The 24716-nt window shown below is 39.0% G+C and overlaps 1 protein-coding gene across 12 annotated transcripts in view; it reads right to left on the bottom strand.

The window, feature by feature from the left end:
• Nucleotides 1–24716, bottom strand: part of CEP170 (centrosomal protein 170) — a 127136-nt gene that overhangs the window by 61545 nt on the left and 40875 nt on the right. For 11 of the 12 annotated variants that reach the window (XM_089529814.1, XM_089529816.1, XM_089529819.1 and 8 more), the window contains one exon: nucleotides 1925–2395. The exons of the other annotated variant lie outside the window; for it this stretch is intronic. In XM_089529814.1, coding sequence (XP_089385940.1) covers nucleotides 1925–2395 — 471 coding nt within the window. The remainder of the gene's footprint in view (nucleotides 1–1924; nucleotides 2396–24716) is intronic. 12 annotated transcript variants of the gene reach the window in all.

Below are 24716 nucleotides of genomic sequence, written 5' to 3'. Positions count from 1 at the left end.
ATAGTATAGAGGTAGAACTAAACAATATAGCTTCACCTTTTAAAAAGCTCTTAAGATACAGTTTAAATGGAGAGAGAAGCAGTTCTCTGCAAACATTAAGTACAGTGCGCCCGCATCATACACGTGCATGACATACGCAGCTTCCAGCATATGCTGAAAGCTGCATGGGAAAAAGTGGTGCCACACGCTGGAAAGACTAATGCATGTGCCTGTGACATACACGCCGCCGCACCGCCACAAGCACGAGCTCCATTACTTTTAATGGCGCTTGAGCATACGTGGAATTTTCCTTACACCGGGGGTGGGGGTGGTGGTGGTGTCTGGAACAGACTCCCCGTGTAAGAGAAGGGACCACTGTATTTACAACTGAAGATCCCTGAATATCTACAAATACCTAATGTTATAAGAATGTCTAATGTTATAAGAGAATATATATGAAAAATATGGTAAATATATGGAATACTGTATGTATGTATACACACATATACATAAAGTCGTCCCTTCCCTTACGTGGGGGATCCGTTCTGGACCACCACCACCCCGCACTGCAGGCAGCTGCCCCATTATTTCTTCCGGGGTGCACCAGGGTTTTTTCCGGTGCAGCTCCCAGTGTATGCTGGAAGCTGTGTAAGGCGCCCCCGCATATGATGTGGACACACTGTATATATATTCTGAAAAATAAACAGAAGTAAAAAAGATATCATCGTTGTCTTACTATAGTTATATGGAATTCCTCAAGATTGGCCCACAAAGTAGATATACATCACTGCATCTACAGTCTATCTATCTGGACCCCCTCAGCAAATCATGGGCACATCTAAGATATGAATAGTGCACAGTGTCAAACTGCAGCCATTCTAAAACTGTACATGCCTTTGGTGTTCTGCTCTTGACTAAATGTGCTAATTCCAGCCTTTTGCATTTAGTGTCAGGAATTGCTCCAACATAACACATAGCGAAGTTGGAGGTAATGAAAAAGCATGGTTGTGAATGGAGCCCTAAACCCACAATGTAGTTAAATTATGCAGTACAGTTGTGAATACAGCAGTCTGAAAGTGAGAAGATGAAAAACGTCAAAATTGTAGCTAGATCGATTGACATTTAGTATTGATGACAAAAGCTGAGTATTTAGGACTCATTTTTTTTTAAAGGTGATCATTATTAAAACATTGGACTATAGTAAAGTTCTTTAGACATGTGTTCTTTGGACAGCTTTTCTGATTTTATATTTAGGTGATGACATTATGAAAATCATGATAAGACCAAATCAGAAAATCACTGAAACATGCTTCCAGTATCTTCCGCAAATTCTTATATTCCTAAAAAGTTTATTGCAATACTCTGCAGCCTGTTATGCTTATCAAAAATATTACTCCCTCCAAAGCAGTTTGTCACATCAAAGTCTTAAGTATTCTGGATTCACAGAATCGGTTTTATAATTCTTTGGACTACTGTGTCTACATTTCTCTGAAAATGTATCAACCAAAAAACATACTTTTAGCTGAAATATATAAGAATTTTTTTTCTTCTATGACTTTCCCCAATGATTTTTAGTAATAGATTAAAAAAATATGAGATAATATGTTTCATTCATACATCACTACAAAATGCCACCAGACTAGTGATAAATTTTTAATCTGTTGTTAATAGAATTTAAGCAAGTGAAATGAGCACTGAAGGGAAATTTTTGTTTTGTAAATGTCCCACATATATATATCACCAGCTCTATGACAAGCATAAAAAGCACATTTGTTTTGTCTTGCCACAATTGTCTTGGCATTCAAGAGACTTTGTCTAAATGGCTAAAATATTTTGGCTGTAAAAAAATGAGAACATAGAAAATAGACACAGTTCCAGTTATTATACTTACTGTGGAATATTCAAGGCAAAAGAAATAAAAACAATTGAAATTTATTTATTTTACCTTTCAGTCTTTTCAAGTAGACTGGGACATCACTCTTAATACTTTTTGAATCTTCCTCTGTTGATTCCCAGACCATTGTTGGGGGATTGTTTTGTGCTAACCAGTTTGCCACTTTACTCTCCGGTGCCAACATCACAGCTTGAAGCCCAGGAAAATCCTGAGCACCAGAAGGAGAAGGCTTCTTAGGCTTGTGGCGTTGATCTGGAGTGAATTTTGTGACATGATCTTTGATTGTTACTTTTCCTGGGGTGCTGTCATCAAATTCAATAGTAAATGAAGCATGCCCTGCCCCTGCTATGTGTATGTCTTTTGTTGGGATCTCATGAATAGTACCCTCAGGTATTTGTGAATGTTGCTGGAATTCTTTTGTAGGGATTTCAAAGTAACTGGGCTCCCTACAGAAAGGATAAGATTCTTCTTCACTTGCAGCTGCAGATTGCTCCTCAGCTTGCTTGGCATCTGTACTGCATCCTATTGAGAAAAATAAAGAAATTGAAATTCTCCAATATTATGAAATCTGAGTCTTCAAGGAATTTCAGAATTCATACAAAAGCCAAGTGATAATTCTTGGAAAAGAAATACAAGCCTGTGTAGAACGACTGAATATTGTTCCAGAATTGCAACTCATTTCTGCTCGCTGCTGCTATTTTCATGTTGAAGATGGGACTGAATTAAGCATACCTAACTGGAAGAAAGCTTAATAAGATCAAAGAATATTTGTGCTCCAACAAGTTCATGGATGTGAAAAAGACATAATTTAATGTTGCCGGGAGGGATGGAGAGAGATATCTAAGAGAAGATTCAGAAAATAGTATTTTCAAGCTTCTGAATAAATACTGAAATGTAAATATGAACTTGGCTTTTCAGTCAAATTTTAAAATATTCCTACTATTGGGAGAGACCAAAATAATAAGCTAGACTGCCATGATTCAAGATACTTCCAAAAATGCAATTTAGAGAGTTCAGAACAGAAAGTTAAATTTAAAATGGAGTTTACTATAGCAGCAGGAAACATGCAGAGTTTTGTAAATATCTTGCTTTTGATGGAACAAGGAAAGCAGGAGAAGAAGAGCAGCACAATGTACAATGTGAATAAATGCTAAATAAAAGCCATTGTAGAGCTGCTAGCAGAGCAGTATGCAATTAGCATAAGATCACTTGCCAAGCATCAGTGATATGAATGTACTACAAGTAACTGCTATCAAGAGTGAATGCTGGAAAACAAATTCCAGCTACAGGATCAAGCAGTATCATTTACTTTAAAAGTAAATGTAATTTGAAAAGTAACAAAAGTGGAGAACTTCAAAATGCCAGATAATGTCTGAGAAATGTATTATTATGTTCATGAGGTGGAAGAGATGGTGTATCATGCAAAATACATTTTAGAATAAGCAACACAAGAAGCTTAACATCCATAATGTTCTTTACAGAAGTTACTAAAAGGGGTGGTGGTGTATCATTATGACTGAGGAATTATTGATATTAGCAAATGATGAGAGAACTGACACACAAAATCCTGTGATCTTCTTTCTCTGTTTTACAGAAGCAGCTGAGGTTACATAGTTTTAGTACAGTGATAAAATGAGAGGTTGACACCTACTATGAATTATCATTCTAGGAAAGCTAAATGATCAATCCACAACCATTGGGATCATTCAAGGCAGGAAACCAAAATTCCAAATCCATTTAAACCCTGCTTGCTTCTCCCTCTCATTAAGTTTTGTTACACAGCCTTGCATGATTTTCTCCTTAACTTGGGAGCAAAACAGACCACCCCAAAGGAGTGACTTGCTCTCCAGAATGGTTTGTAATGTCTCCATCTTGAAGTTTCTATATTGTGTGCGACAATTCAGGTTCTTTAAGTCTAAGATAGGTATATGATCCCATTGTATTTGGGGACTGTAAAGAAAATGGAGTAAACTCTTTCAAGTTTCTGAAAGGATGGGAGCTGTTGCCCCAATCTGAATTAAATGTTGTATTCCCATTTGTATTCTCTCCTTCTTGACTTTATATGAAAATGATTTTGTTCCCTTGCTGAACTATTTGAAGTACCCATTTGTCTGTACTTATGGATTCCTATAAATTACTAAAGTAAAGTAATCCTCCTTCTTCTGGTAGTTCCCTGAAGCCAGTATTGATGCCTGCTACCCCTGCTGGAGTAACCAGCTCCTCTTCTTGGTTGTTGTTGACCTTGTTGTCTAAAGTGGAACCTTTCCTTATTCCACTGGTGTTTGAAAATTCAAGTCTCTTTGTTTCTGAGAAAACCTTCCTCCTTGAAAGATTAGTTTTGTCTCCAAAAATATTTCCTGTCTTAGCCTATTTTCTGAATTATCAATAGAGCTTGTTTCTTTCCTTTTCCAAAATTTTATCTAAAGCTTTCTCCCTGAATAAGAATTTTCCCATGAAAGGAGTGTTTACCAAATTGGCTCTTGACTTTTGGTCAGCCACTCAAAGTTTTAGACACAGGGATCTTTCATCATAGCCACTGTAATGCAACATGCGGCAAATGCTGTAGCATTGTGCTTACATCAGCCACATACTGAACATTTTTTTCTTACTTATATAACACTCTTTGAATCGTTCAAGCACTTATATTTTCTGAACCCAAGATTTCCTGAATGCACAGAATGGTAGCCCTGACAAACTGATGCTCTCGGTGCTGAAGTCTCATAAGACCATCTCAAAGCTGAATCTTTTTTCATCTACATCTTTTAAGACTGTATCACCTCACCAAGGAATGAAAGCATTTGAAATTAAAGCTGATACAGGAGCATCAACCAATGGGACAGCCAACTGAACCATTGCTTTTTCTCAAATGTATGTATTTTTTTTACCATATTCTAGGAGTTTCTTAGTATTAAGAGCTGTCTCGCATTCTGACTCAGTTAACTCTGTAAACATTTCTGGCATATGTATTTCTAATTTTTTTAAACTTTATTTTTTTTATAGCACTGATACCACATTAATTAATTATTTAATTATACTTCATATTTCAGAGATATCAAGAGGTTGTTGCTGCACTGAATCACTGAAAGATGCTGGCATGGCATTAGCAGAACTGCAAGCCTGTACCCACGGCTGGGTGTGGCTGAACATTGTAGTCATGTAATTCACACCAGGGCGATTGGCAGAGCCTTGAGGGAGGGTGGGGCTTTGATACCCTCCATGATAGAGACCAGAATTTTCAATATCAGCAAGGTCCATTGGACTAAGCTGAGGCATGTGATGGGAGGCGGAGTCAGTATATAAGGACAGTGCACCCCCCATCCTGCCTCTTTTCCATGAAGCAGCCCACCCTCCCACCCTAAATGCAGTATGAACTTTGTTGGTCGCTTCGGGGCCGGGTAGGAATTTTCTCCCCCTTTCCCGGGTTTTTTTGCCTACCCCATACTGTGTGCCGGAACTGGTAATTGGCTTTGGGTGGCTGTTAAATAGGTTTCACTGGCCCATATGGGGTTAAAGAACTGTTTGGTACGCACCATTGGCACCCCTTTGTGGTGAAAGGTTAGGTTCTTGATCAGCTTAACATGTCAAGGGGCGTGGCGTTGTGAGAGAACCTGCCTTTGGGGTAGACATGGGGGTATTGCTCAACCTTACAAATTCGTGGGGGTTTGGGGGAGAGTGCCTTATGTTTACCGTCCTAGGACTGGATTGAGGATGCAATCCAAATCATCGGATTTACCTCGGGGTTCGGTGTTTGTGCCCAAAGGGAAGGCTAAAGAGGAAGTCTAGGATTGACACCTGGCTTCAGCTGGACCCGCACCAGGCTTTTCACTTTAATCAATTTGCTCAGTTTGAAGTTAAGGTTGAAGTTCAAGTGCTTAGCTTTAAATAGATTATAGGTCAAATAAATGGCCCTTTATTCATCCAATTTACGTGTCTGGTCTCGTTATTTCATGGTTGGGTATCAATTTTAAAAAATAAATAAATTCTTGAGTCTCAGACATGTGACTTGAATTTAAAAACCACATTAAGGTGTGACTGAGCTTAAATTGCCCTTTCTCCCTCAGGGGAGACAACAAAGGTAAGTATTTTGCTTTTATTTTCTCTTTATATTTTTATTTTCTTAACTTTTCAAGACTTCTCCCAGGTAATTATTTTTGAGCTTACCATCATGGATCTAGAATCCAAGTATTGGTGAGGGGATTACCCCCTCTGTATTTCTCTCACTAGATGTTAGAAAAATTTTCTTTAGGAAATATTCTTTAGTCTGTTCAGATGTGTGCCACTCACTGCCCAACTGAATAGCAGAACTATTTTTGTTTATAATATTTTGCTCCATAGCTTTTGTTTTTGCAGCTAATTGAGTAGCTTTGGTTTTGATCTCTTCATCTGGCAGCCTTTTCTTTTTCTTTCATGGTGCTTGGAGAAATTTCCTGTCTCTGCTGGGATCTGAATTTTTCTTTTCTTTAAGAGTCCCCCTGCTGATTCCATGTATAAATTCTCTCCATCCTAATGCTCAACCAGCTATAATTTAGTTTTAATTTTAGTGTTAGAGAATGAAAGAGAGAGGGATATTCTTTACCAGCTGACAAGGCGGGGGGGGGGGGGGGGACTGAAGGAGAGAGAGAAGCAAACAACATTTTAAATGGATTTGGAGTTTTGATCTCTTGCCAGTTAGTCCCTCCTGCTGGCATGAGGGAATATCCCAATAATTGTTCCTGCCCCAGAAAATAATGGCTTTCTTTATTTTGAAATATTATACTACATCCACTTCATGCTTATATATTTGTGCAGAAACTCTTCTTAAGACTAAGAAAACTAAAAAGGTTGTTCTCAAATACATATTTGTATACCACCTTTTATTATATAAAAAGGGTAAGACTGCTAAAAAATGATTAACCCCCCTTTTTTCTTTTTAGTAATAATGTTAGTAAAAACAATGTAAGCAGGATGGAGGGGCTTAAGTAATTAAAATCTATAAAATGTGTCTTTTTGGTCCCCAAAATGCTTCCTTGGATCCAAAATAATACATTCAAAATTTAAAATTAAAAAAAAGTTATATGAGACTCTTACCTGAGCAAAAATAACCTTTCCTCATGCAATCTTCCACCAATTTCCACTAATTTTCCCCTATAGCTGCAGCCTCTTGTGTTGAGTCTGACGTACAAGTAAGCCTTTTCAAGGAGCATTCAAGCTTTTCAGCGGTACAATGGAAATGTGCTTTTGTATCCTTGGCTCAAATCTTTTATATAAAATATGGATTTTTGTTTTTTCATCAGAACTGAATTCCCTTCAGGGATTTTGCTAAAACCTTCTTTCCCCTTCCTTACAGAGAAGGTTGTTATTAGAGCAGTGGTTGTTATATATCTTTGCCTGTTCTAGTAAGTACTGTAGCAAGCGAAGTGCTAACAGCTTCCAAAATGATTTTTTTTTTTTTTGCCAGGGAATTGTATACTGTAGGTTTTTGTGTGGGGAAGGAGGGCAAGAAGACAAGCAAGTTACTTAATAAACATGCAATGCAAAGCAGGATATACATGAAATGAATTGCATTTGTACAGGAATCATGAAATGTATGCATGTATGGATTCAAATTCAAGAAAGCAGATCAGATTTCTGGGAATGAAAGCAATCTTTTGCTCTAAAGGAAAGACAGTACAGTAGAGGAAGCTCAAAAATGTTCAAGGCAGATACTGGTTAGGGGGCAACAGGTTAAAAACAGCAAGTGTTAAGAGTGAAGCCAGGTGTTAAGAAAAAAAGCTGAGGAAAGAAGCCAAAGCTGGCCTTCAGCTAAATCTGTCGAAGAACAAAGACTAAACAAATAGATTTTGCTATGAAGTGTTTTCTGAGAAGCAGTTTGATAGGATGAATTCTGGACCACGGGAGATATCATTTGTTTATTTGCAATATATATATATATATATATATATATATATATATATATATATATAGACAAGCAGGAATGAGAACTAACAGAGCTGGAGTTTTATGATATTCATCAATTGAACAGTTTGATTCTAAGTAATAAATAATAATAATAAAAAAATTATTTATATCCCGCCTCTCTACAAAATGCAATCGGGGTGGCTTACAAGTTTAAAATATACAGTCCAAACCCTCAACCCACCAATAGAGCCAGTAGCTGGAAGCCGATGACATCAATAGATGCATTTTATTAATCTTGTTATAAATTTTTCATCATTAAATTGACCTAGTTTAGTACTCTGAATCTTATGCTAAAGGGTTTCTTTTAAATAAGCTTTTATGAAAGTAAGGCCTACAATGCCATTTGTTTGTTTGTTTTATGTGCAGCTTCATAAAAATCTAACAGTTGTTAAATTCTGAAATAGTTAATAGTGAAAGCCAAGGAGAAACCTAAAAGTGGGGCTCAAGTTAGAAATAAATTTCAAGAGTTTGCAGTTAACAAATATTCACTAACCTGTCCTATAATTCTTTTTGTGGAATGACAAAATATAGAATTCTTTTGATGGGATTAAAGGACAGCATTCCACTGCAGCTCAGGACCCATTGCTGGCAATAATAGTTTTAATTGTATGTAGTTCATGCCCATTTTCAACTAGTTTCGACCCAAGGCAGTTCACAAATGATGCTTAAAAATGGTACAGATTAATGACTGATTTAACTTTATGAACAAAAGCCTCATGAACAGGTTACTTACCTGTAACTGTGGTTCTTCAAATAGTCATCTGTGACCTCACACAAATGGGGTTTGCACCTGCACAGAGACTCCATTCAGAAAGTTCTAAAGCTGACTACCTTGGTGGGAATACCTCAACTGTTCCCACCTATGTCTGCACCTGCTAAGCTACCATCCCCTCAGTTTCAAAGTCTGCTGTGAACTATGACTTGAAGGAGGGGTCAAAGGGACGTGAAAGAGGGGAGATAGAGTGGGTTTGTGTGAGGGCACAGATGACCACTTTAAAAAATACAGTTACAAGTAAGCAACCTCTTGTTCTTCTTCTTGTTGTTCTTCTTCTTCGTGGTCTCTGTGCCTCACACAAATGGGTGACCGTGAAGCTTATCAAAGGTTGGTGGGCCAGGTCACTGGAGAACAGAAGAGGGAATCATCCATCCAAAGCTGGCATCTGTCCTGGATCTGCAATAAAGTATATAGTGCTGGATAAAGGTAGAGGGCTGCTTGTGAGGGAATGTCACGAAGGAGGACAGCTGATGATGCCATTCCTCTAGTCCCTTAAGGAATTTCTCGATGACTGCATTAGAGAATAATGTGGCAGATATAGGAGCTAGTGACTGATAGGCCACTATGACTGCCAAGTACACTTTCAGGGAAGAGAAAGATAGATCCCGGCCATGAAGATGTAGAAGAAAGTGTAAGACAGATGAGACTTGGATCCATGTAGAGGGATCCAATCTAGATTCTGTAAAGGAACAAAAACATTTCCATTTATATTCATAAAAAGATTTAGTTGAGTCTTTCCTGGGCTGCATACAAAACCTGCTGTAATTTGGGTGACCTCAGTGCTGAATTCCCCAAGATGTCAGATGAAGCACTGAGACATTTGGGTGGAGAACGTGAATTTGAGAGTAGGTCTGGCCACCATGGAAAGGTCACATGTTACTCCCAGCAGAATTTAACAGTGGAGCAAACCACAGTTGTCTTGGCCAATAAGGTGCAAGATTCATGTTTGCCCTGCCAATGGCCATCTTCACCACCAATAGTAAAATGTAAAATGAAGAGGAGTGTCACTATCTTGAATTTGCAAAGTTTGATATAGTAATTGACCCATCAAAGGTTCAAGATCAGGCAAAGACCTTTGTCTCTCTTTGGCATCATAAAGTAATTAGAGAAGAATCCATCTCATTTGCATTGACATAGAATCTTCTTCACAGCATCCTTTTGGAGCAAAGAAGTGATTTCTTCCAGCAGTGGCTTTCATGTAGGCCTGCTACAAACCAAACCAATGGGTGGAGTATTTGAGAACTCAGTGGTGTAACCCAGATGGAGAATGGTAAGAACCCAGGAATCTGTGGTTCTCTTGCACCAGGCAGGGTAATGGCCTTATAGCCTAGTTGCCCATGATGGAAGTGGACCTGGGCTGTTTCAAAAGATGGTGGGCTAAGGCATTGTCTGGAATGAGAAGTCAAAAACAAAATGTAGATGATATGGAAGATTTCTTAGAAGATATCTGCTGATATTTCAAAGGAATGTTGTGAAAATTGATGAGATACTGACAATGATGACTTATGCCTGGAGAAAGAATGAAGAGGTTGACTGTCGAAGCCATGAATGCCTGAAGCAACACTTCTAGTGTCATTGTCCAAAAATGTCCATCTTTTTCTCAGTCTGTTGAGCCTTGCAGAGGTGGTCCAGTGACTTGTCTGTTTTGGTATTAGACAGCCGTTGCTGTCAATGAGAGATCCTCTACTCTCCTGTGGGTATCCTCAGGCAGATCAGAAGAGTGCAGCTTGGCATAACGTAATAGAGCTACTGTCCCAGACATAACGTTTGATGTACTGTGTGTCAAGATGAGTGGATTTGTTGCAAGGATTATGCCTCCTGGTAGAAAGTCATTGTTATATTCTTTTGGTCTTCAGGAAGACTCAGAATGAATGCCACTATCTTACCCCACAGGAACTTTTGGTAGGTTGACATGCAGGCTTTACACCAAGGGTGCAGAAGAATAGAACCTGCAACCAAAAACGTCCGATCTCCCTCACTTTTTGTCCACTGGTGAAGAATGTGCATTTCCACTTGTCTTAGCCTGGGAAGCTTTTCGCACTATTAAATTAAGTGTTGATTGATTAAAAAGGCAGTATGCCCCCTCAGGATTCATCCCGTACAAATTTTCCAAACATTTGGATGCTAGTGGTACCAAATACTGACTTAACCCAGTACGGTGTCATGACTTTGTTCAATATTTGCAAGAAAGGTACCAAAACCAGAGACAGAGAGTGAATCAACAAGTGGGACAACTGGGTCATTCAATGGAACCTTGATGTCAATTCCAAGGGTCTTTACCATCGTCAGGACCATGTCAGCCAACAGTTTAACATCCTCAGATTCTCATTCTGAGGCAGGATCAATATCCTCACCTTACTCCGGTGAAGACTCGAGGAGTGGGAGAGTCTGGAGCCAAGGTTTCAGTGTCATAGCCATTAGAGTCTTCTGCAGAAAGATGTCATTATCTACCAGAAGGGAGCAGGAGTAGCTACCAGGGTAGAAGGTATAAAGGTGGTTGATATCGATGTCAAAGGTTCCAAATTGATGAATGCTATTGGTATCAACTGAGAGTGCTGCTGAATAGGGAGATTCTGAGGTACACTTGGTATCAGTGATGATGTAGCTGTAGTAGACAGATGCCCTACTTGGTAATATTGAACAAAAACAGGGATACAATATAAAATAATATAGGGTAGTGTAATGTTACATAAACAAGATGACAATGCACTCATATATATATGACAGTTATGAGCATAAATATCCAATACATATATCAGGAACAATAGTGAAAAATAGCGAAAAATACGTGAGTCTATAGGCACATTCCCAGCAGAAACAGCAAATTATAAAGCTGTCTTGGGAAAGTCCATGGATACTTAAAAAGTCATAAATTCCCCATTACAGAAAATCCATGTCAAAGATAAGAAGTGTTGATTGGATGAATAATAAACCAGAGCGCAAGAGTAGTAGCCCAGGATGTTCTAGTCTCCATTTCATCTTCAGGAGATTTCTTCACCCACATCATCAATGCCTACACGACCGTGGCTACACCTCTGTCAGCATTATCTTCTACATGGAAAGTTCAGCAATCGGGAATCTGAAGTTTTTCTGGAGTGGGGAATTTATGACTTTTTAAGTATCCACAGACTTCCCAAAGACAGCTTTATAATTTGATATTTCTGCTGGAACTTCCCAAGACTCTTTGCAATATTAGTTCCATGTATGTTTCAATATTGTTCCTGATATGTATATTGGATGCTTATGGTCATATATATAAGTGCATTGTCATCTTGTTTATGTAACATTACACTATCCTATATTATTTAATACTGTATACCCATTTTTGTTAAGTATTTCCTAGGTTATTAAGGGATTCACAGTGGTTTTCTTTTGACAGAAATGCCCTACTTGTCACAGGTCAGGCTCTGGACCTAGAGAAGGAATCCGAAGAGGAGCTGAAGAAGGGATTTAGGCAAATCCCCTGGGCAAAGAGCAGCCTGCAGCTGCGGAGTAGCTTTGTGCAGCTCTACCTGCAGAAGAGCAGTCTCAACCAGCAGAAAAAAGGCAGGACTCATCCTGATGGGGTCAAGAACACAACCAGCTGACTCTTCTTAGGGCTGGTGCTGGAAGCAACTTGTCTGCTTCTTGACCAGCATTCCTGTCCTCAGACTTCTACAGTTTGGATAGTTGACTTCTTGGTGTCTTCAGTCCTTGGCCTGTGTTGATCTTCCTTCTTATTAATTTCCTTGAATTGGAAGGTTTGACATATGCATTTTTCTGGGCAGACTTTCACAGGCAAGGTCACTTTCTCAGTGCTGGTGATATACTGCCTTTACTGGCACTATCAGTTGTTTCCTCCCAGCCAGCAGATGAGTCCTGCCTTTGTCTGTATGTGTTAAGGGAATCAGGACAGTACTCAGTGGAGAAGGTGAAGCCCTGGAGACTGTAGCAGTGACTCTATGGTCTGGTGTTTCTGGGTAAAGGAACAGAGAATGCAGTGATCAAGATGGTGGAGATTATCAAAACTGAATCTATGATGAAGAGCAGTGCCTTGGAAAGATAAAGGCTGGATACCAATGAAGCAATCAAGAGTGACTGTAGTACCAATAGGGAGAGCAAGCAATGATATGGCATAATATTCCTTTGGTGATATTGATCCCTATATGATGAGATTAAAAGTGACAGGAGGCAGGGCAGACCCTCCATAGTTTTCCAATCTATGTCTATAGACTGAAGTGAACTGAGAGTCTTCTTCTTATTGAAAAGCCTGTATGGACGAAGATCAAGATTGCTCGCATACAAAAGATGAATGTGTGTGATGGGGAGGTGCCTTGGTCCAGGCCTCAGAGGGAGAGAAGAATGCGGGACCTGATCCCCTCTCCCCCTCACCATTCCCTTCTCCTTTTGTGTCATGTCTTTTTAGATTGTAAGCCTGAGGGCAGGGAACCGTCTATTATCCCCTCTGTTGTAAGCCGCCCAGATTCCCAGTGATTGGGCGGCATATAATTAAATCCTATTATTCTTATTATTAATATTAGTCAGAATGATGGTCAGTATTGAAGATGATTCTATTTGAATGGAAGGAAGCATCACTACCGAAGCAGTACCTGATACTGAGGTTTTCTTGGACTCTGATTTTGAGTTTGGAACAGAAGTGGAGAGAAGCCAACAACTATCAGGTCAGAATGCACAAGATAGCCATTGAAATCCACAAATACCTGGACAATTTCAACAGGGGAAAAACCCTTAAAGTAAAGAAAGTTTGGGTACCAGTCCTGAAAAAAACATCAAAATCAAGACTCAGCACATGCAAATGAACATCACCCAAGGTCAGGCGATTTCCCAGCAAATAATGGATCACTAATCAAGTAGACACAAAGCTTTCTCACATATTCTTCCCACCCTGAGGCCTGGTCATTCACCAACAGGCCAACACACATTAACATGTAAATCACTTCCCTCCAACCAAAAGTCACACAATAAATATACTCCACACACGTCCATGCTACCCTTCTCTGAACATGCCAGCCACAGATGCATCTTCAGAAATAAACTCTTCCAGAACATGGCCCGAAAAATCAACAACAAACTATGGAGAGAAGCTGCACATTTATTTATTGTATGCTGCACAGTCTGACACCTGAAGGGACTTTATCTCAACAATATATCAACAATACTGCTCACCGAGTGTTGCTAAGGGACAGTGCTCTCACACATGTTTTCTCCATGTAGTTGTTTTTCCAGGGATTTTTCAGGGCTCCAAGGGTAAAAGTGCTGAGAATGGCACAACACTCAAAAATGTGCCTCTCCACCTAACAGAACAAGACTTGAGGTGCACATCAGAAAGGGACACTTTCCTACCACAAGAAGAACACAACTTACAAAGAGAAGGAGAGACCATAGAAATGTAAGAATACCAATGAGGATGAAATAGGGAAAAGAGGGCAAATGGAGGCATGGAAGTATTTGAGGTAAAGATTTTACATACACAGAAGATTAGCATGGCCCCTGTGCACAAAACCCATTTCCGTAAGGCACTGAGACCATGAAGAAGAACCAGGAACACTGAAAAATGCAAGGCATAATCACAATATTACAGCATGGTGTGCCCTCACATTCAGTGTTTTAGCCAACCACTCATGTCTTCTTCCATTTCTCCCACCATCAGTTAGCATTATATGCTCATCAGGGATGTTAAGTTATTAATGAACCACTTCTGAGTCCAGCCTTTATCTTGTCTTAATTGTATGTATGTATGTATGTATGTATGTATGTATGTATGTCTGATCCTGGTGATGCCTTTTTTTGTGTGTGTTTGGATTGTGTTGGCTACATAAAGATTTGAGCTTGGCAATTAGCATACATAATGACAAACAATTACAAAAGTATATAAAGGGGACACAGTGATGCTATTCCTTGAACTTTTAAAGTGAAGATACAAGCTAACAAATCTATTTATGTACAGTTTAAAAGCATAAAACCAAATGGATTTGCTGATTTCATACTCCTCTTAGCACTTCATAAATTTACACTTAGGAATATTAATGCTAAACATCTTGAAGTCTGTAAAGAAAATACTAGTATAGTATCTAAAATAGTATTTCACTGAGTTCCTCCAAAGATAACACTTCGGAGATTTGAAAGATCAATACAAAACAAGAGTGCAATTCAACAGCTAGTATAAATAAAAACTACTGAAAATGTGAGTGTATGGCCATTTCAACTGCTGAGACACTGAAATCCAATAAGAACCTTTGATGTCATCCATGTGTTTCAAAACTGTAAAAGAACCATGGCCCTTTCCAAAAAGGTTGATGTTTATAAGCAAATTTTCTGTTACATATTTTAATCTAGGTCTAAACTCATGTCACAGAGTTGAGGGACTGTTCTTTTCATAGACACTGCTCATAGTAAGTCATGTGCAGATTAAAAAGGAATGCCAGATAAGCTCGGTAGATTAGTTTTGCTTCCAAACTAGGGTCAAGTCACTGTCAATAAAATGACTTTTCCTTTCAATAATTATCATGGTTTGTAAGCAGGGATAGCTTTACTTTAGCAGAAAGCACATCTTTTAGTCAAGGCACTTTATATTTACATCTTATACACTCTTCCAGAAAACAAAATAAAAACTCTCCCTAAAAACTGAAAATCCCCATTTCTCAGAATGGACTAACACAAGGCATGGAGGGCAGGCTGCAGTTTATGGGAGATGGGAAATCTAGACTATTGGGAGTCCTAACGTGTGCAAGCAGAAGTGCCTTCTACAAAGGCAAGGCCACCACAATGACCAGAATATTCTTGTGCCACTTTCATATAGTGTCAGTTTGTTTTAGAGGGGCTTTTCTCAATTTCTTCCCTACAATTCTGGATTATGGCTGTTTTAATATTTGGCTCAGTAAAACAAGTATCAGTTAGAAAATGATACAATAGGTGGTGGGAGGAGAAAACAATTTCCTATGAAATGAGCAAATCATAGACATAATTAAAGCAGAAAATATTGGCACCACATACTGTATATTGTACCAAAAATATTTTCTTAATGCAGGGAAGGCTTGAGTCAGCATTTAAAATTTAGTTTTGGGGATCCCACAACAGACTTCAGCACTGCTGGAGATCAGACCAGAGCACATCAGGAATGTTGATGTTTATGAAGTGCTTTATTTAACTGCCAGTGATAAGCAAAAGCTTATACCTATTAAAAAGCTAGGTTTAAAAAGTAGTGCATTAAAATATTTTATGCACTACTTACTGATAAGAACCTGAGGTGGGGGTGTACAAAACAGAAATATACTAAATAGGAAGATCATAAGTATCTAATGAAGATGAGAAAGGAGAATAATTTAAACCGAAATAGAAGTAGACAGTTTGTACTAACACACACCTCTTTCTTTAAATCCTGGATCCAACCACAGAAGAAACAGATAAATACAGTGTGCCAAAGGTAATGTCTGTGATACTTGAGTCCATTGAGTTTGCTTGTGATTAACAATCTTCTACTAAAAGTGTCAACTAAGGCCAAGAAGCAGTAATACAGAATAATCTTATTAACTTGACTGTAAAGGTTAATTGTATTTAGTTGGCTTAGCAGTAACTAATCGCCTTTGTCACTCTCCTCATTAAATCATGCTCCATCTGCCATGCTCCATACTTTCACTTCTGTTCAATACTTTACCCTTTTTTCAAAGTGTAAAGTTGTGAACAAGTCTTAGTTTATATAGATTTATTTAGGTCCAAAATAGACTGCAGAAATAATCCAGTTTGAGACCACTTGAACCGGCCTGGCTCAGTGCTAGGGAATTCTGGGAACTGTAGTTTTGTGAGATATTGAGCCTTCCCTGTCAGAGAGCTCTGATGATACAATAAACTACAATTCCCAAGATTCCCTAGCACTGACCCTGGGCAGTTAAGTGGTCTCAAACTGGATTATTTCTGCAGTGTGTTTGGGCCTTAAGTATTGATTCAGTTTATTTACAACATCCACCTGGAGGTTTCCTGCAAAATCCATGAAACTACCTCATGCCATTTTTACATGAGTTAATTGATTACTATTCTTCATAGGAAAAACACTATGATTGATGATATCACATAACTATGGTATGTTTATCAAATGGAAACAGGGAACAGGTTATACTTTACAGAATTTGATAATTGTTTCTAGATAATTGCACAAAGAATGCCAAACATAATTTGCTAAGGACAGGTGGCTACTGTAAGAGTACCTAATATACAAAAATGAAATTTATTTATTTTTTAAAATTATCAAGGTAGGTACAAATGAGGACAAGAAGGATATCCCAAAAGGTTATGATGTGATGAACTGTCCAAGAGAGCCCTCATGAGGTTTGGGGAGTTAACTAGGATTGTGTGTAGTGTTTCTCTTCAACCCACTGTTGAGGATTGGAATTTGTAGATATATTCCAGTTCTGTTTCTCTTTCAAATCTCCCTATGAAGTTATTTTTGTTTGTTCAAGAATTGCTTTTCTGAGGTCTGACATGGAATACCCAGGAAGACTGTAGTGTTCTGCAACTGGTATTCACACTCCCAATGTCTGATTTCTGTTCATTTATCCTCTGGTGCAGAAACAGCCCTACCTGTCCAATACATATATTGCTGAAAGAGGGTGGCATATATCATGTGAGAGGATGAGAAAGTGAAAGCATCTTTAATAATGTGGGTGATGTGTTTAGGTCATGTAACAACATTTCCTGTGTAGATATGTGGGCAGAGTTGGCCGACATATAGTGATATAGCAAGGTCTTGTACCTGTCTCCTGATCCATTTTGTATGTCTTTCTGTACTTAACTGAGATTGGGAGGCTGACTGTAGGCAAGTAAAGGCTTGCTATCAAGACCCCTTGAGAGGGCAGCACCACTGTCGAGAAAAAGCTGTAGTTCACTGATGATACATCAGAATGGTCTCAGCTGGAAGTCGTGTATGACCACTAGTGAATTTTGTCTCCAGTATGTTTTTCCTTTTTTCCCCTTTCCTTTTCTTTCTTTCTTTCTTTCTTTTTTGTCATTTTCTGTCTCCACTACTAATAGATTAGTCCTGGGTACAATTCTTGCTTTATTTATTTGTTGTTATTTTTACTTCATATGGTGGATACTGTAGCTTGAAGAATGCTTGTCAAAGTTCTATGAGTTTGGCAAGCCCGTCTTATGGGTATGAGTAGATACGATGGTATTGGAGGGTATGGCTGTAAACTATTGATCTAGTAGTGTGTTTAGGGTGGAAACCTGAGGTATGTAAATAAGTGTAAGTCAGTGGGTTTGCATTAATAGTGTGTGCTTACATGTCCAATGTGTAGCTGTACAGTGATGTTCAGAAAGTGAACGTGTTCTGTTGATAATTCCAACAATGAGTTGAACAAAGACAATGGTTTCTTGGCATATTACATACATTGCTAGTTAATTCCCCAAGTCCCTTGAGGGCTCACTTGGTCAGTTCATCACATCTCCTTTCTGGTTCCCAGGGAGCATCAATTTACAGTCCAACAGCACCCACCAATATTCATATGGTTATCTATTTCTCTTGAATTTATGCAACATCTTTTCTACTGCCTTTGCCCCCCCTCCCCAACAACCATGGTTAAAACTAAACTTGTCACCCCATCACCATACCCTAGTTTTGCTTAGTATTGCTATTCACATAACCTGCTTATAAAGGTTTGTTTCTGGACACATCACTCCATGCACCTGAAGAAGTAGATACTAAGTTGTTTCTCTCTGTCTCAAAGATGGTTAAATACCCCTTTGCTACAAAACTCCTTTGCATACTGATCTAGAATAATATGGCTATGTCCCTGAATTCATTATTTCTAAATAACCATAAAGAATTACAGATCTAGCCAATAGTTTCTTATGTAATCAGCCCTCTTGTCCTAATGCTGAAGGCAAGGGGTGGGGTTGGGAGAGGAACTACACTTGGGTAGTAGACCAAGGCATGTAATGAAGATATTAAAAAGTTCTGCAGGATCAAATTAATTCAGGCCCATATCCTAGTTTAGCCAACAACTCTAGGCTTGAATGTAAGTAGAGTTTGAATGCAACAGCTCTCTCCAAATGTTGCTTCCCAACTAGTGATATTCAGAGTTGTTGCATGTGATGTAGCATTACAACTAGCAGCTTCTGATAGCTTTATTCTCCATGAATTTGTCATATCTCCTTTTAAATTTCCCAAATTTATAAATCATCCCTAGCAAATTATATAGTTTAATTATGTGCTGTGTGCAGAAGCAGTTCTTTATTAGATAACATATAGGCACACTGATACTGGACCTGTTTCTCTCTCTTTCCTATTTCTTCACACCATAGTTTTAAGCACTTATATCACAACACACTATAGCTACTTTCCCCGCTAAACCAAGGAACCCCAAGTGTTGTAACCTTTTCTCATAATTAAATTGCTTCAACCTACTGATCATGCATTAATTAACTATGAATCTTTTCTACTCCACATCACTCTTTTAAAGATAGAATATTCACGACTACACACAGTATTCTCACACGTCCATTCTCATATACCACTGATACATAATCTTACTGGCAGTTTTACTCCAGTTCCCTTTCTGAAAACACATGGCAGGGAATGAAGTTTTAATTAAGTCACCAAGACCCCTTCCCTGCCTATTGCCTATTTGGAGATTCACTTGGAGCTTTTTGCAATCTCTTTCTGTTCTTATCATCTTAATAATAATTAATAATTTGTTTTATTTATATACTGCTATTCCAAAGATCATAGCGGTGAACAGCAAGTAAGCTAATTAGCAAGTAAGCTAATTTGCCCCCAACAGTCTGGGTACTCATTTTAGCGACCTCGGAAGGATGCAAGCCTGAGTCGAGCTTGGGCCCTTTTGCTGGTCTTGAACTCGCAACCTTGTGGTTTTGAGTTAATGGCTGCAGTACAGGCATTTAACCACTGCGCCACCAGGACTCCTTGTAATAATCTTGAATAATTTGGTGTCATCTGCAAATTTAGCCATCTCACTGCTCAATCCTAATTTCAGATCATTTGTGAACAAGTTAAAAAACACCAGTTCCCATACAAATTCTTTCATAAACACATATCTAAGAATACCGTATTAAGCTCTAAGTTCTAATATCAAATCCAAGCCCAACTATTCCCTTATCACATGAATGCTACATTTTCATCAGGACCCATATAAACATGTATATTCAAATAGTGTTACTGAAGAGATTTCATCTATACATGAAGGTAAGTGAAGTAAGGTTATTACAGAAACACTTACTTTGTAGAATTTAAAAGTTTTTCTATTTATTTAAATATTTATATTTCCCTGACCTCATTTCATAAGATGTCTGAGGAGCTTACAATTACATCAGGTAAAGCAACTTTAATATGTGAAACAATAAATAATTTAAATACTCTAAAATATACTAAACAAATGAACAATTTAGAAGTGCAATTTTTTAAAAAAAATTATAGCAGTCTAAAACACTATAAGCCTACAGATTTGGATGAAAGGTTTGAATAAAAAGCAAAGTTTTAACTTGGCAATGGAATAAAACCATGGTTAGAATCAATTGAGCCCCCAATAAAATGACATACCATAGCAGAAAAGGTTGTATAAATCAGGTTTTGCACATCCACTTGAAATATTGTACTCAAAACCAATATAAAAAGGAGGCAGGAAGGGGGAGGAAATTAAAACAAAGAAAAAGAAATATGGAAACACCTTTAAGAGTAACTGTTTTTTATTTTAGTACATGCTTTCACGGATATAAACTCATTTCTTCTGATGCAATACACATGACAAGACCTTTTGTTACATATGCAGTTGCAAGGACTCTTGTATTAATATATGTAGTGTGCCATGAACCCATTGCCTTTGTTCATACCTTTGGTAATGGATTGGGATTTGTGAGTATAATTCAATTGAGCATTTCTTTTTCTAGTCTTCTTTTGTAATTTCCTTGTTCAACGACTACAACCTGTAAATCACTTACTGTGTGCCGAGGAAGGTTAAAATGTTGTTTTTGGGTACTGCCATTTCTAATGACAGAATGGTGACCATTAATTCTTTTGTGTAAACTGTTACGTTTGTCCAGTGTAGAGGGTCACTGCCAGCAAATATCACATTGCAGGTACAGCTGGTAAAATGCTATCTGTTGTCATGGGTGATGTTAATGGTCCCTATAATACTGAACCAGAGTAGATGTAGGAACAGACTTGGCATCTGGGTTTGTAGCAGGGTCTTGTCCTTGTGTCAAATTACATATATCTTCGACTATTTAAGGCAAGAGCCATGATTTGCATCTTTTAGGATACTATTACATCCCATCCCACTCTCACAATTCTGCAAATATGCTTTATACCTAAGCAGTTATTATCACTCTGTACAGCATTCAATGAAGCTCATGTAAAACTAAAAATTAGTTAATCTTAAAGGTGCTGCTACATTCCATTTTCCCCTCTCCCTCCCTTCCTCCTTTTTATCCTGCAAGAGACTAACATGGATATTTCTTCGAATATTAAGTAATGAAAGTGGGGAACATGAGGTATGGCTACCCATTGTAGCCGGTCAAAATTTCAGAGCCTAGTACACATGAGATTCAATTTTTCAACTCCAACTTTTATTCAACTTACAATTGCAGCTTGCCAAATTATCTTTAATAAGACAAAAACAGACATTATGGAGATACATAGAGGCACAATCTGTTGGCATTTCTATGTTGTGACATCATGATATCAAGGTTTTCTTCATGCTGGGGCCAGTCACATTACAATTTACCCCAGTTCTGAAATCGAATCTTGCATGTGAAGTTCATATTCACCCCGAATCCCCTGCAAGTGAATCAGAGGCTTGCACACCCGTTCCATGGCAAATGCCCCTTAGAGCGGGTTAAAAGAAATCAGCGCAAATAGTGTTTCTTTTAAGAAACCCCGGGTTCTGTGGAATATGAACTTGCCCCCAATCATGACTGGGGCAAATTGAGGGAGGGATTTAGGTCAGAGGGTGGGCAAAGGGCAGGGCATTCCCTCCCATCATCAGAAGGGAGGGGGGAGGAGGAGGAGGAGGAGGAGGAAAGAGCCGAAAAAAGGGGAATCTGGATGCAAAGGGTGACAGGAGGAAAGGGGGAAATCAGGGGTGACTTTTGGGCTGCAGAGGGCTGTCAGAGAGAGGTGGGGGGTGGAGAAAGTGATGAAGCAGGAGGAGGAGGAGAAAAGGGCTGTGGGAGGAAGGGAGCCATGGAGGGGATCCTAAAACGGAGCAGCAGGAGGAGGAGGATGAAGGAGCGGGGGGAAAAGGTCAGTGGGCATCCCCGAGGAAGGAGAGGATCTGAAGGAAGGAGGAGGAGGAGGAGGATTTCCAGGGGGAATTGCGTTGCGGGGCTACACTGGGGCATTTAGGGAAATCAGGCTGCTTGTTCTACTTTCATTTCCTCTTGCTCCTGGATTATTGTCAGAGGGAGGTGGGGGGTGGTGGAGAAAGCTCAAAGGGAGGTGAGGGTCGGAAGGAAGGAGGATTGCCCAGGGAAGTAGGGCTGTGGGTACAAGCTGGGGGATGTAGGGAAATCAGCCTCTTTTGACAATTTATGCGCATTATTTTTTGGGTGCTTGCTTGTTCTACTTTCCTCTTGCTCCTGGATTATTATTATTATTATTATTATTTGTGTTATATGAAGATGCTACAGGAATGCCTGCGCTGCATTTCCCTTTTATTCCCAATTCATTCCATGGGTCTACTTTAGTTGGAACTGACAGGTCACGCTCTCTCAGCCTCAGTGGAAGGCAATGGCAAAGCCCCTCTGAAGAGAATGTAGCAAGAGGAAAAGAGTCTGTTCAGTTCAGGTCAAAGGCAGGGCATGAACAGAGCTCACATCAGGCACCTCCCCCCTTTTCATATTTTTTAAAAATTATTTTTGACCAAATATGCGCATAATTTTTTTCTTGAGGCAGATAGAGCAGGGCTAGCGGCTTGTGCACTTTCCCTTTCATCTGCTCGCTTCCAGCAAATGTTACAAATGTTGCAAAGGGCTAGACTTACAATCCGAATGTTACATTTCTTGCTCTTGTCAATTAGACAAAATGATACATGCTTTTGCTACTGAATTCAGAGGCAGCCCTGAATTGCTTTTAAAAGCAAAAAAAAAGAATGCGTGGCAATTGCATCCTTTTCTGGCATTTCCGAGGTGAGGAATTTATTATTATCATTATTATTATTATTACATGTGTAAGAGGCATTCTGGGGGGCAAGGAGTGGGGGATGCATTAGCTTGCATGGGATTGAAAATGGGGACAGGGGCAGATCTGACCCAAATGCCCACATATACACACAACACACAAAAAAGAGGTTTTAAAAAAATTGACACTTTGGGGCATTTTGTTCATGGCTCTTTAAAAAAAAGGAGGGGGGAGGACACTTCCGATGCCCCTGCAAAACGTCACCATGACGATCGCTTGATTGACAGCAGGCACCTTTGGCAGCAGGCACAGAATGCATTTGATTTAAAATGCCCCTCTTTTTGTAGTGAGCACTTGCTAACGGAGAGATTCGGGGGAGGGGCATCCGAATCAGCCCAGTTCCTTCCAGTTCTTTGATGCCAGTCTGAATGGGGCCGCCTTTTGCATGTGACAGCACATCAAGCAGAATAAAAAGTGATGAAATACTTACATGTGAATGTCTTGCCACATTATTTTTTATATCAGAGTTGAAAAATTCAGTGCGATTAGGCCAGATCCGGTGTCTCAAGGAATGAGTGCAACTGGCACACAAATTTTAAGTCCTGGTCCTAAACCAGTGTCTGTCATCAGTAATGGACTAGATGAGGGCAAACAAATTTAAATTTAATCCAGACAAGACAGAGGTGCTCCTGGTCAGTCGGAAGGCAAATCAGGGAATAGAAATCCATCTTGTGTTAAATCTTGTGTTAACTTCCCCTGAAGATGCAGGTTTGCAGTTTGGAGGTACTCCTGGACTCAGCTCTGAACATGAGGCCGAGGCCTCTGCAGTGACCAGGACTGATTTTGTACATTTAAAATGAGTGCGTTAGCTCCTTGAAATGCCAGATCTGGCCTCAGTGGTACAGTACATGCCTTGGTTACATCCCATTTGGACTACTGTAATGCACTCTACTTGGAGTTGCTTTTGAAGAGTGTTTGGAAAGTTCAGCTGGTCCAAAGATCTGCAGCAAGGCTGTTAACTGGAGCAGATTACAGAGACCACACAATGCCCCTGTTGAAACAGCTCCACTGACAGTTTGTTTTCAGGCACAATTCAAAGTGCTGGTTATAACCTGTATAGCCCTATATGGCTCAGGTCCAGGCTATCTGACAGACCGTATCTCCCTGTATGAACCAGCCCAGCCAATGCGATCCTCAGGAGAGGCCCTTCTCTCTGTCCCACCACCATCACAAATATGATTGGTGGCAACACAAGAGAGGGCCTTTCCATGGCTTCCCCTCAACTGTGGGACTCCCTGCCCAGGGAGACCAGAATGGCCCCTTTGTTGTTATCCTTCCGCCAGCAGGCTAAGACCTATCTGTTTAGACAGGCATTTAAAACAGAAAGTCTTTAAAGCATGGACTGGGGCATTGTACTGTTTTTAAGTATTTTTAACATTTTTTTATCTTTTTAATTGTATCATACTCTTTTAACATGTAACATGTTTTAATATTGTAACAATTTAATTCTCTTTTAATGTACTATTTTGTATGCTTTTAATTGTGCTTTTTTTTTAATGTTTGAGCTGCCCTGACTCCCAGTTTTGGGGAAAGGGCAGGATAAATAATATTAATTATTATTGTTGTTGTTGTTGTTGTTGATGATGCAAATATTCTAAAATGTAATAAAAAATAAAAATGAAAAATCTAGTCCCAAGCATTTCAGGAGACTCAACCTGTAGTAGTTTTTTTAAACTAAAATCAACTGACTGAAATCTCAGATTTAACTTGTTTGTCAAAATACATGTAAGGCAGACACATGAGAGCTTATTATCTTGAAGTACTGCAGTACTTATTGTCTTCTAGTACTGCCAACTGTATAACTAATTTCACACACTTTACTAGTTAGTCAACCAATTAAATTATATTAAGTGTAGCATAACTGGACAACTATTCCTCAAAATGTTTTGAAGAACATAAACATGAGACCTTGCTTCCCAAATAAATAAATAAATAAATAAATA

This window comes from Sceloporus occidentalis, unplaced genomic scaffold (assembly GCF_023333645.1).
Source record: "Sceloporus occidentalis isolate IW3139 unplaced genomic scaffold, rSceOcc1.0.p SCAF_6, whole genome shotgun sequence".
Classification (NCBI taxonomy): domain Eukaryota; kingdom Metazoa; phylum Chordata; class Lepidosauria; order Squamata; family Phrynosomatidae; genus Sceloporus; species Sceloporus occidentalis.
The sequence above is the reverse complement of the archived record's forward strand: the minus strand, read 5'-3'. Positions and strand labels throughout refer to the sequence as shown.